Raw genomic sequence first — 14055 nt, 5'->3', positions numbered from 1 at the left:
TTGGAAATATATACTCAGCCAAGTCCATTAAATCAACATTATTATTGCGTAATGTTGCGTAATGTGGTGTGCAGATGTGTGTATGGGCAGAGTGTATATGTGGTGATACACAGCAGGATAAATCATGAGTATATAATACATAACTACACAATACATAAATAAATATAAGTGCTTTATCTGCCGCAGTCCGGTGGGTGGCCCCCACAGTCCAGGAGTGAGCCAAAAGAGGTCATTTGGCCCCAATTACAATCCATTAAGTGCTGGGGTCATGCATTATTAGAGTCACACATATATTAGAAAATTAGAGGCACAAAGCATATATACATAGGATCATGTATCAAACCACGTAATATTCAAATACATTCTATAAGTGCTTTGAGGTGATTCCCGGGCGTGGCGGCCCCTCTCCAAGGCTGCAACAATGAAAAGTTATATTCATCATATTAAGCCAAAATGATAAGGAAGACCGCAATATATGTAATGTTGATTTTATTTATTCATTTATTTATTTCATGTTGCTGGCATTCTCCAAGTGCTAAAAGTAAATAATACAAAAACAGGAAAAGAAAAGGGGAGAGAGAGGGTGGAAGGAATCCCCAGTGAGGCCCAAAATTTCAGGGAGGAAGGGTCACAGGCTCACAGTTTTGTTTTTGAGCTGGTGCCTCCACCAATCAGGGATATCCCTATTAGCTATTATATGTGATATAAAAATTGTGAATAATAGCTATCAATATGATATAAAAATTGTAAATATTTGTAAATATTGTTAATTTGGCAATAATGACTATATTAAATTTAGGTCTATTTATATTTATAAATATATATATATATATATATATATATATATATATATATATATATATATGCATACAATTTGTATTTATTTAAATATACATATCTATCTATCTATCTATCTATCTGTATGTATGTATGTATGTATGTATAATTTTTAAGACTATTGTTGTATTATAGTTCAAGTATTACCCAATCTCATTTTTTTTTTTTTTTTTTTGTGGCGAATGTAGCCAATTGTCAATTTAAAGGGGTTGTGTGTCCTTCGTAGAACTCTGGTTTGGTAAATGTCTTGTAGCGAGGGGAAGGCTGCCCCAGAGATGTACGGTGAAGTCTTGATCACACGCTGGAGAGCCTTCCTGTCTTAGGCTGTGCAGTTACCATACCAGACTGTGATGGAAGTGGTGAGGACACTCTCGATCGTACACCTGTAGAAGTTGCTGAGAATTTTGGCTGATATACCAAATTTCCTCAGTTTTCTCAGAGAGTACAGTCTCTGATGCCAATCAACTCATGTTAATTATCCATACTGTATGTCACTATACCCGTCTGCCCAATTAACCTCTTTGTTTTTTTTTTTTTTGTGTGTGTGTGTTTACAGACGTCCAGTTCCCGCTTTGCCTGCCCTCCCTGTTATTTTTTCGTTTAACCTGTGTGGAGTTCTTGTGTTGAATTTTTCTATCCAGTGTCTTCTAGGACTTCTGTCTCTTCTGTTGTCCCCCTGTCCATGTCGCGACTGCCTCTAGGCCTGTGATGGATAGATATTGTACAGGGTGGATTTGAAAATGCTGAACCAATGGAGTGCCCAGTCTGCTTTTGTCTATGGTGTATATGTGTTGTTTGAGTCTGTCCAGTAAAGAGCTGCCTGTCTCCCCCACATACAGCCTGTTGTATGTGTTGCACCTGATGCAGTAAATGATGCTGTGAGTGTGTAGTGTGAATGTGCCTGTGGTGGATGTATCTGTCCCCTCGTGTGTGTTGTGCAAGAATTTGAGCTTTTTGAATTCCCAGTGTGTTTCCCCCCAGTCGCCACCCACCTGCCTGCAGAATTTGGCCTTGACCAGCTAACCCTAACCTGGGGTAAGGGTTAGGGTTAGGCAGGGTTAGGCTGAGGAAGGAGCCGCCACACAGTCGTCACATCAAGGCTTCATTTAGAAAGTAGCTGCCTGGACACTTCTGTTGGCCAGCTGTGTTTCTCTGGGTTCGTTTCACTGAAACACACACACACACACCCCCACACACACAAACACAGTCCCTTGCTGGTTCAGCAGTTTAGGTTGTAGAAATGTGCCAGAGCACAGCAAGATGAGACTCTTCATCAATCACACACACACACACACACACACACACACACACACACACACACACACACACACACACACACACACACACACACACACACACTTTGACACTGACATTCACACAGTCCTTGACAGTGTGTGTGTTTGTGTGTCACTAGGCCAAGAGGAGGGGAGCAGGTGGCAGATAGACTCGCTCTCCGAGGAGGCCAGATCAACTGAAGTGGTGTGTGTGTGTGTGTGTGTGTGTGTGTGTGTGTGTGTGTGTCCACCGGCAGGCAGGGTGAAGGGTTGATCTTGTAGCGTTGAGCGGCCGGGGTTCCTGGTTTCAGAGCAGCTGTTAGAACAAGTTCATCTGGTGGCTGCTTGGGCCCGACTAACACTCGTTCACAGTGAATTTAATGAACCATACAAGTGATTTTGAACGTTTGGCCACAATTTCCCATGTTTTACATCACAACAAACCATTTTATTAACCATGCAGAAGTACTAAAGATTTCAACATTTAATCAAAATCCCTCGATTTTCAAATTTTGGTTTGAAACAGCCACAATCTAATGTCCTGCTTCTGTGGCCAGCCAAGTTGTCAGCATTTCCAAGGGGACTATTTTCCCTGGAGGAGGGACACAACAAAGGGACACATCACAACACAACAGTGCTGCTGCTATCAGGAAAACTCATGTGGAGGACTTTATTCTGCTGATGGAAAACTGGAGTGAAGAAAGTCTGAAGGCTCTGAAAGTTCATGTTCATATCGTAGTGGAATGAATGGAAACCAGCGGCTGGAGGAAAGGGAGGAGGAGTGATGTGGCAGCTCTGAAATATGACTGCTCTCTTTGGGAGGAGGTCAGATTCTATTACTGGAAGAGACTTTTCTGATGGTTGGACGTAGAAGCAGACTGCATTGCAGCTGGTGCCTGTAGGGTTAGGGTTAGCAGAGTGAGTCTGGGCACTGCAGGTTCCTCCATCAGGTAACTGGTGACTGGACCTGGACTTGGATTACTGGACTGAGACTTGGGAGAAAAGACTTGACCAAGACTTGAAAATCTGTTGATGATTAATTTACTGGATGATTGTTCACTCATACATATCAAATCCAGTTCCTACTTACTTTGTATTTTACATAAAATTCTCTCAGTTCTGAGAAATGTCCATTTTCCTCCTGATGTAGATGATCTTTTTACATAAAGAGGCTCCTCCTGCATACTGTTATTAGGGGATTTTAGCATTTGTGTTTCTTTTTTTTTTTTTTTTCTTTTCTTTTCTTTCTTCTTCTTCTTTTTTTTTTGCTGTTTCTTAATTTAAGATCCATAACACACATTTTTTGTCCTTAAGAACTTTGTCTTAGACACATGTGCCTTCCTGTACCATGTTTTTAATACATAATGTATTTGACCATTAATACAAACAATTTACAGACGGCATGCAACGCTAAGAATACACTGACTGTCTTCTGTATTAGGTTAGCCTTTTCAAATGTTCCTGGTGAGTCTAAGTAACAAATACTTTCATCATAATGTATAAATAACTGCACACACACACACACACACACACACACACACACATGTATACATGCAGCTTGTAAAGCATAAATGTAAAAGCATGTCAGTGAGATGTGCAGCTGTTTCTGCAGTAAAGCTGTGTGAGTGAACCTGCACGTCGTGTTTCAGTCCCTGTAGCCCAGCATAACATTAAACTTACTTACTGTTAATATTTGTCTGTTTTGCCAAGTGAGGCTTAAATCACCCAAAATGAACACATAATTATCTGCACAACAATCTGTCTCACTCCACCCCCCCGCCCCCCTGTCCTGTTAAAGACGCTGTAATGAGTGACAGACGGAGGTACGAGCATCACAGAGGTGTCACTGCGTCGCCTCACCACCTCCGCTCCCAATTCAATTAACAGATCAGCCACCATCTGAAGGCAGCCGGATTTCCCAGCATGCCCTGCGTTTCTGCTTCCTGGCTGCTTCATAACTACAATCCAACTTTCCTCCGGGTGTTTTCACACATGTCGTCTGTTTGCTGCGCTGTGAGCCAGTGTGGAATAGCTGAAGCTTTGCTGCGTTGCTCATTTGGTTTGGTTTGGTTTGGTTTCACCAGAGCAGAGGCCTCATGGAGCTGTCAGCTCATTGGTCAGAGTCAGACAGGTATCACCTGATTGAAAGGTGGATAAAGTTTTAATTCTGGGATGTTCTTCCCTCTCTCACCTGATTGCACACATGATTGTACAATATCAAACATGAGCATGGAGCAGCTTTGGCATCTGGTGTTTGGTCCACAGATGCCGGCAGGAATTTTGGTGACATCATTTACGTTCCCTAGAGCTGTGGCTCTCAGTAATGTGCTCCCTTTGAAATATTATTTTCAGCTATATGCTCCTGACCAGTGCAAAAACAAAAACAAAACTATATGCAGAGGGTTTAGTCCCGCTCCATCAGTGTGACACAACAACCTGATACCGAGCAGATTCACTCACTGATTTGATAACACTTAAAAAAAATTATTTTAACATCAATTTCATTCACATACAAGCATGAACAGATCATCATGATGGCTCTGAATTAGTCATGGAGTCATGGGGCTAACCGGACATTACCTGTACATGACAATACACACACGGACAAACAGACTGAGGAACAGCTTCTTACCAAGAGCTGCAGCCTCTCTCCCCCAACACACACACACACACACACACATAGACATACGCGCTCAGTGACCACTCACATAGACTGCCCCTGGAAGCCCCCAGTAAACACACACACACACACACACACACACACACAGTGACTGCATTAGGACTGCCCTCTGCAGCGACCACACACTTTATCACATTTTATCCTATTTTTTTGTGCATATTTCTGTTATTTATCCATATGGAATTTTGTTGCATGTTACAATGACAATAAAGAATCCATGAGATCACCATATTTACTTATAATTTTTCTCATGCTATAGTCAGATAAAAGATTAAAGCACCCAAATAAGGAAATGACAGCTGCTCTGGTGAAAAAATAAATTAATAAATAAAAACGGTTACAAATAATATATAATAATAATAATAATAATAATAATAATAATAAATATAAATAATAATAATAATAATAATATTGCTGGAATATATTAGCAATTCAATAGCAAATTCAATATCTGTCCCCCCCAATGTTGAAATGGTGGTTTTGGCCCAGTGTCCCACAGACATTTCCAAAATTTCCTACATCAATGGTGTGATGAGCAGAGCTGTGGGGCCCCTGGGCGGATCAGGCACGGCGCCTAGGGGCCCCACCTCTGTCAGTATTGGGCCACATCTGACTGGATTTTTTGGTTTCTTTAAAAGCTAAACTAACTGCTTGTGAAAGTCGTCTGAGCTGCGTTCAGCCACAACCAGATTCAGTACATGATGTGAAAATTTTCACAAACATTTAACACAAGAATCTTGTAATTTTTATTTATGTATTATATAATTTAATTTAATTTAATTTAATTTTAACCCTAACCCTAACCCTAACCCTAACCCTAACCCTGAGGTTGTGTGTCCTTCGTAATTTAATTTTATTTATTTTTTTTAATTATCTGGCAATTTGGCTATTTTTTGTACTAATATTCTGGCCATCAGCAAAAAAAGGACCCAAAATTTTGCAAGAAATACGCAAAAAGTTAAAACAAAAAGAAATAGCTGTACTACTACTACTGATAACAATAATGTTTTATAGAAGTGTTTGTGCCCGGAGTTAAGGCGAAGGCGGAATCAAAGTAAGGAGCGTGTTTTCCGGGGGACTATAGAAGCGGGTGCACATCATGTCGGCCGCCAGCTGACTGGTCCTCGTGTTGAAGTGAAGCAGTTTCGGGTCCCCGGGTCGCCCTCAGGTGTGTCCCGGTGCAGCTCCGTCCCCGCCGAGCCGCTGCAGGTGAGGGTGCGGCCCGGCAGGGGGCGCCGTGTGTCGCAGCGAGCAGCCGGACGCTGCGGGCTCGGCCTGTTAGCTCAGATTAGCTCAGATTAGCTTTAGCCCTGTTCAGACGGATCTGAAGCTGCGAGCGGACTGAGAGCAGCTCCGTGTCTGTGGCGCTGCGCTGTGAGTTATTACAGGTTTATTACATGTTTCATGTTTCAGCTGTGACTTCTAGCCCCACAGGAACTTTACCACCAGGAGTTTTATCTGATAACATGAAGTTTTCATTCTGTTGACGTCTCTGCAGACTGACCTGCTCGGTGTGACGCACCGGCGTGACGTACCGGCGTGACGTCATCAGGCTGCAGACTGACACCTGTGACCTGCCTAATGCAGGTGGATACCGGGCCTGGTGGGTGAAGACAGGAGTCAGATAGACAGGTGGGTTTATTTGACGTCACTGTGTTTCCTGACTGTGTACTGAGCCTGATGTGGCCCTCACTGGCCACCATACCTTCATGATGTCAGCCAGTCAGATGCACAACATGTGTGACACATGGACGGTACATGTTATCATCAGGGATGTGGCACAGTACTGCTGTGTTTTGTGAGGCAGCAGGGTACTGACAGGTGGAGGCCAGGTATTGATCTGGTATCTCGGATCGATGCAGCGGCTCTGCCGGGCCATCGGGACGCGGCCGGGACGTCCGTCCTGTTTCCCTGCAGAGAGACTTCCTCAGGGGAGAGGAACTGGATGGAAACTTTCTCTTATTAGATGGAACAGATAAAAGTTCTTTTGGGGACAGAATTTACTGTTGAAAATAGGTAATAAATCACAATATATCATAACACGTTATGTTATGATACATATTATACTGCAGTATGTTTAGAATGGCAGATACTAAGATGATAATGCTGCACCACAGGGCCTGTGCAGGTCCACAGAGAGGGGCTGACAGGTTCACAGTGTTGAGCTCTGTCTCACCTGTCTGATGTGAGGCTCTGCTCTGTCCCAGCAGGATGTCCCAGTCAGCGCAGAAGGACCTGTACGCCGTCCTGGGAGCCAGTCCCTCCGACTCGGCACAGCAGCTCAAACACAGATACCAGCAGCTGGTCTTACAGGTAACTCACCTGTCTGTCTCTCACTGTCTGCCTCTACTGGAAGCCAAACACAGCACGTACAAGCTGTCTGTCTCTCTTTGCGTTTGGTCTCACTATCAGTATCTCAGAAATCAGCATAGATTCAGCATAGGGTGACTGTTGATGCTTTTACAAAATATTTACACAAGATATTTTGGATGAAAAATCATTTGTAATGTGAATACGAAGAGCGAGCAGGTAAAGCACAACTGGAGCAGTCGAATCAGTTCAGAAAATTGCATCCGTTACCTGTTGTGAAGGTGTAAGACTAAGAAGTGACAACACACGTGCTGTATCGCGATATGGATCCCAAGTCCCAGACGATATCTGGTCTCATATCCCAGTATTGATCTAGTATTGATATATTGCCCAGCTCTATTTGCAGCCTTACAAACTAAAAGCTGATCTTCTTGGCCCAGTCCACACCTGCTTTTTATTTGTAGGTTTCCAAAAAGTCAGATGTTTGGGTGTGTGCTGATTCACAAACAGCTCTCCTTCCTGTCAGGGTTTTAAATGTTTAATCAGTAAATGTTCATTAACTTTTTAATCTTTTCACCATAATCTGGATTAGACTGTCAGCCCAGTCCATTATCATCACTAAGCATACACTGCCTCATCAGCTGGCTGAGTGAAGCTGCCATGTTTCTGCTTTTGCTGTTGTTGTCGTGTCGACTGAGGTGTCTGCAAGTCCTGAGCAGAACTCTGCTGCTGGAAACACAGACGCTTGTCTGCTTTGACTGAAGTTACTCAGTGGGTTACGAGTTGGATTCCCATCGATCGATCAATATATCTATTCATCCATCAGTCCAGCCTCCAGTTCAAACACAATGCCCGTGTCCCGGCTCGTGCTGACATGATTTTCTGGGTAATTTGCTCTTTGTGGTTCATTTAACAGACAGAAGAGGCCAATAGAGACAGAGGCTCTCCAAGCTGTGTGTGTGTGTGTGTGTGTGTGTTAGTGCTGCTGTAGCCTGGTGCTCATCAGCTGATCAGTGTAGCTGCTCGAACAGCAGGGGGCGTCAGCCCCATCGTCACATCGTCATGGAGACGGGTGTTTTGGAAAACAAAACTTTATTTATTTGTTGTTTAAAAAAACTTTATTGTACACAGGAGAACATAAACACACACGTCCTCAGTGCAGGAGCGAGTGCAGGGAGTCTGAGGAGCGACTGCAGCAGAGCTCACCTGTCCTCTGTGCACCTGCAGCTGCATCAGGCTCCTGCTGCCTGGGATGAAGTGCACATACAGGAAAGAAAAGAAGGAGAGCAAAGAGCGTGTGTACGATGCCTACAGAGAGAGAGAGCTGAACGAGGGTCAGCTGTTGATGTGGACAGGAGGCCGAGGCCGAGCTCCTCCTGAAGGTCACAGGTGAATCCTGCTGTCTTCATGTGAGCGTGTGCAAACAAGCAAAGCTCACGTTGTGAAATGTAATTTTCCCTGTGCGCATGACAAAAAGAAAATAAAGTTTTCGGGAAATTCCACTCAGATTTTCCAAAAGTCGCTCTTGCATGTAGACAGAAGGCAGAAGCAGAGAGAAGAAAAAAAGCAGCCAGGAAACAGCTCAGCTCTCCGTCGTTCAGCACGGACGCCACGAGAGCCGACACCTCAGCACCCGCTCAGCGCCACGAGCCCGAGGAGGAGTCGTAGGTGGAGGGATTCTGTGTTTGAGGTGGAGGCTTTGAAGTTTCCCGTTAAATAGTGGTATCCGTTTCTAATTATGTATAAGCCTTCTTATTATTTCCGTATTTCTCTCATGTCATGCATCTAAAAAGTTATTTAAGCGCAGTTATTGTTTGTTTTAAATACTTTTTAATAAGGGAGTGTATGTTGAGGTAAATGGTGTTTTTGCTGCGGGCAAATCGTGGCAACTCACTGGTGTTAGTGTCGACGGCTGAATTCCTGGTGTCATGACAGCCCTAATGAGGATTAGCATGAGGTGTGCTAGCACACACTGTGGACACACACAGGGCCACGAGGACAGGCTCTTTTGCTTGTTTGGCATAAGTTTAGGGAGGATAATCCTTGGTGAAATGGTCTGGCTCATTGTGCTGCTGAGCCGTCACACGAGCAGTAAACTCTGAGCTTGTGTTCACACTGGATCACTTCCCTTCTGTGTGGGACAGAAACTTTGAATCCAGAAGTGAGCGTTTGACTGAACCGATCAGCCGACGAGGCCTTTCTCTCCGTAGAGAGGCGTCACAGTTTCATGAGGTTTTTACACCCGGCCTTGACGGTAAAAAGGTTTGATGATTTCAGTTTGCTGTTGCTGTCCTGTTTTGGCTTGACCCGGGCCGTAAGAGAGGGCTGGCCCGCCGTGTCGAGGGCGAATCAGGTCCTAACTCAGGAGTGCAACTACCTGCTTTCTGAGGGGTATGCAGACACATTTCACCGTGTATAAATCTTATTTATTCATGGACTTATAACATATAAAACTTATATTACAGACTTTTAGCAGATACCATCACCGACCTCATGTCTGTCTCCTTCACCCCTTGCCTGTGTTCTTCTCCGCTAAGTCATATGGTCAAACAAGCATTATTTCATGGCTTTGAATAAATTACACATCTTGCTAATGGAATTTTTCAGTATAAATAATATTTTGGAAATTAATCACTTGGTATCAAGTGGCTGTTCCTACACTTCCACCTAAGTCTGACAGTTCTTGAATCTCACAGTTCTTGAATCCCAGTACCGGGTGTCGGGTTCTGTCGACGGTCTTGGTCTTATGGTTTCACACTAACTCTGAACCTCGGTCGGAGCGTGTTGTTCCTCAGGCTTAGGTTATTTTCCTCGGCTGTTTAAATTGTTCATATTTCTATTGTTTATATATTCCTTGTTTATAGTGTTTATATTGCTTGCTGCTATTTATCATCTGTTATTTATACTGTCTATTTATACTGTATATTTCTTCTAAATTTGCACATTGACCTACATCTATGCACATTGTATACACCTGTGCACACGGTATTTTGCACATTTTTTGCACATTGTTGTACTTAGATCTCTAGTGTCATCTCTTATTCTCTATTTTTTATTTATTTAATCTTGCAATCTGTGGATACTGCTGAAAACTGGGAATTTCCTTCGGGATGAATAAAGTATCTATCTATCTAACTATCTTTCTATCTTTCTATCTATCTATCTATCTATCTAATATTAGACCAACCTGTCTCCTTCCCCTGTCTGCCCTGATTCTTTCTCTCTCTTATTCTCTTCTTTCTCTCCATCCTCACACCTGAATGACATGAACTTTGTGTTAAGGAGATTTTAAAAAATACAGCAGTCAAACCACATATAAAAAACATGAAATTTTAATTTTAAATGATATCCTTAATGGATATCAGTTACTGATGGGATGCTGCATCCAATCAGACTTATCAGATACATCACAGCAGCACTATAGTGTTATATCCCAGTGAAGACATTTAAACTCAAGTGTATCCCTCCCAAGTTGTATCATTTGTTTTATGATTCACCATCTAGTTAAAGAAGTGACAGCTGTCTGAACAACAAAATAACCACAAACAAGTTCCTTTATTTTTCTTGTCATGATCTGTTATGTTGGGTGACAGTTTGACATCACTGAAAAGCAGCTGTATTGTATTTTTGTGAATTTACTGTTTCCGGTGTGTTGGCTGTTTTGAACCTGTCCAGAATCAGACTTCCTGTTGTGGGACTACAGGACCTTGACCTGACCTGACCTGACCTTGACCTGACCTGACCTGACCTGACCTGACCTGACCTGACCTGACCTGACCTGACCTAACCTGAGAGTCCAGTAGCTCAGTCATCATGACTTCCTAATATCTGCCCTAATATCTTTTATACCCTTTCACATCCTCTCCCACTTTCCCTCACTCTGCTCCTGTTGAATAGCTGGAATATCATGGACATGGAAGTGTCTGATGAGCCTGTGTGTGTGTGTGTGTGTGCGCAGTACCACCCAGACCGTCTGGGAGGTGTGTGTTCTTCAGAGGCAGAGTCTGGCTTGAGGAAGTTTCTGGAAGTTGATGCAGCCTGGAAGATCCTGAAGGAGCACAGCAGCAGGAAGGAGTACGACCTGAGCAGAAGAGGTGGGACTTCAACTGTTCATCCATTTTCTGATTGTTATTTATAAGATATGAAACTCTTGGAGCCACATTGATCTCCTCGGTGTCTGTTAGCCAGTTGCATATAGAGATTATTTCATACTTTACAATGGCTAATTTGATTTTGTGAGCTGGCTGCCATTGGAATTTTATGTATGCTCCAGAGAGCCAATGTCAGTGTAATGGCATGTAGGCACAGTTTTAACAAAATAATAATAATAATAATAATAATAATAATTAAAAAAAAACATATATATATATAGATATAGATAGATAGATAGATATAGATATATAGATATATATATATAGATATATCTATCTATCTATATCTATATCTATATATATATCTATCTATATATATATATATTTATAGGGCCTTAATCATTATTTCAAAGTCAAGCACTTTCTCCTCTAAAGACTATGAATTTCAAAACAACAATTTCCAGTCTTGAAACTGTTAGAAAAGAAAAGAATAATTCTTTTAACATCTTGAAAGGTTATTGATTGAGTAACTCAAAAGATATTTTATTTTCTGTTTCTGTTCTGTGATTGTGACATGAAGGAGGCTTCCTCGACCAGCCCTCACCCTCCCACTGATGTAAAAATGAAGTTCTTACCAGTTTAACAGTAATTATTCTTCACAAAGTGTAAAACTAATTAATCCTTACAAAGTTCATTAACACTAATTATTAAACAAGTTAGGTTCAGACTCATTATCATTATCCAAACTGTAAAACTTGATAATGACTGTTTCTTCACGGGTGACTGACAAAAAAATGTGTTAACCATCTCAGCACCTCCATTAGTCTGTATGTTAGTGTGCCTCCTCCTCACAGCACCAGGCTGCACTTTCTACCAGCAGTCTGTATTGAAATATTTATTTTAATATAATGAAATATTTATAATAATATAATTATGAAGAGGATGTGAGCCTCTGATGAAACTGCTGCTTGGGCTGATTCACTTTTTATGTGTACCCTCTTTCCCTCAGCCTTCTTAAACACCTGCACTTCACTAAATGATTTCCTAGCTTTCACATACACAATACATCAATACATATATCACACACACACACACACACACACACACACACATATAATGATGTTGTCCTTTTCCAGCGGAGGAGCTGAAGCAGGATTGGCCAGTGGATTCTAATGTGTGTCTGGAGGACATGAGCTGGGATGAGGGTAATTACTACACCACACACACACACACACACACACACACACCAGTCTGTACAGCAGTAGCCATAGTGAAACCGTCTGTCCATCAGTATTTAAGCTGCACTCATTCAGGCTGATTGAACGTTTCAAAGTTTGAAGAAGTTCACATTAAAATCTTGTCAGTAAACTAAATGTGCCGGTCTGGGGGAGGGGGTGAGAAGAGCCGCTTTAGGGGAGTGAAGATTTCTTGAAACTTGAATTTCACTTTAAAAGGAACCAAACCAGTGATTTTGAATGCTTGGCCCATTTACAATTTCCCTACATCACAACAAACCATTTTACAAATCATGTGGGGAGCTTCAGATTTCACAGCATATAATCCAAATCCATCCGTTTTCAGTTTGGAGTTTTGGGTTGAAACACTCGCCTGACTCACGCGGCGGGGATGGTGCTGATGGAGGCTCACAGGACAGCTGCAGTTCTGCAGGAAAACCTCAGTTAATTAGCATCTGAAGGGTTGATGGTGGAAAGTGTGAGCGTCCTCAGCCCTGCGTGCTCTGTGTGTCCTCAGATCAGTCGCTGTACACGCACTGCTGCCGCTGTGGAGGAGAGTTCAGCATCACAGAGGAGGAGGTGGAGGAGGCGCGACAGAGGACACAGCAGAGGGATGAGGAGGAGGAGGAGGACGAGGAGGAGCATGGGGTGGTGGTGTGTTGCGACACCTGCTCCCTCAGTGTGTATGTCACATGGACGCTACAGGCTAAAGCGCCGACGTTAGAAACTCAGTGAAAATGGAAATTCCAGGGAGGATAAGTGACGTTCCATCATCGTCTTAAAGTATATCATATGTTCTGCTTGCAAGTGAATATGAGTGTGTGTTTATGTGATAATAAATGGATGTGAAGTGATCTGGTAGATTTTAAGAAGATCAGTGTGTCACTGCTGATATTGACTCAAAATATTTAACTTATTTAACCTGTAATTACTGACACAGTGTGTGTGTGTGTGTGTGTGTGTGTGTGTGTGTGTGTGTGTGTGTGTGTGTGTGCGTGTGCGTGCGTGCGTGTGGGTTCTCTCTTTTTTTTCTCTTTTTTTATCAATAAAGAATTTATTTTTACAGTGGCACTACTACAGAGGGCAGGACACACACACACACACACACGGCCTGACTCGTGCCTGAAAGCCTCCTGGACGGAGTTATTATTTTATTACTCAAAGAAAATACTGTAAAATGACTTTTCTGCTGTTGGCCAAATAAAATCAAACTCCCCACTTCATCTCTTTCACCTTTTTGCCTTTTTGACAGTGCAGCAAAGATGTGCACTCACTGTTCTATACATGTGCCATTAAAACAGAAAGCCAGTGCTGCTTTTTCCCCATTTTCAACATGATCAGATGTGAGGACGGGAAGAGCCTGTCCTCTAACACAAAATGATTATTTTTATTATTTTTTCTTCTTGCTAATTTCTGTAACAGCACACAGTTCTGCAACATTCAAGAGGAAAGATAATCACACATCCAGCAGGAATCCGGTGTGTTTTGCTGGTGAGATGTGCAGTGAAGGCTGTACCGCAGGCAGAGGCTTCTCCCTGTTCCAGACCAGCAGCTTCGGCCCTGAATGCCTCATGAGACATGAAACACCAACGTGCTCTGACAAATTAGAGCTCTGACCAATAGATGTA

The 14055-nt window shown here is 42.6% G+C and overlaps 1 protein-coding gene across 6 annotated transcripts; it reads left to right on the top strand.

The window, feature by feature from the left end:
- The first annotated feature begins 5839 nt into the window (after window positions 1-5839).
- dnajc24 (DnaJ (Hsp40) homolog, subfamily C, member 24) lies at window positions 5840-13650 on the top strand. Of its 6 annotated transcripts, XR_003928307.1 has the most exons (7): window positions 5847-6165; window positions 6290-6423; window positions 7002-7104; window positions 11060-11195; window positions 12329-12397; window positions 12945-13252; window positions 13340-13650. XR_003928307.1 is itself a non-coding variant. In XM_030052712.1 (6 exons), the coding sequence occupies exons 3-6, from the start codon at window positions 7003-7005 to the stop codon at window positions 13160-13162; spliced, it is 525 nt and encodes a 174-aa protein (XP_029908572.1). In that variant the 5' UTR covers window positions 5840-6000; window positions 6290-6423; window positions 6999-7002; the 3' UTR covers window positions 13163-13650. The 6 variants fall into 6 exon arrangements, 5 of the variants coding, with proteins under 5 accessions (XP_029908572.1, XP_029908570.1, XP_029908568.1 ...); XM_030052712.1 differs by having other exon boundaries at window positions 5840-6000; window positions 6999-7104; window positions 12945-13650; XM_030052710.1 differs by having other exon boundaries at window positions 5841-6000; window positions 12945-13650.
- The last annotated feature ends 405 nt before the right edge of the window (window positions 13651-14055 follow it).

The sequence above is a fragment of the Myripristis murdjan genome, chromosome 6 (genome assembly GCF_902150065.1).
Source record: "Myripristis murdjan chromosome 6, fMyrMur1.1, whole genome shotgun sequence".
Taxonomy (NCBI): Eukaryota; Metazoa; Chordata; class Actinopteri; order Holocentriformes; family Holocentridae; genus Myripristis; species Myripristis murdjan.
The sequence above is the reverse complement of the archived record's forward strand: the minus strand, read 5'-3'. Positions and strand labels throughout refer to the sequence as shown.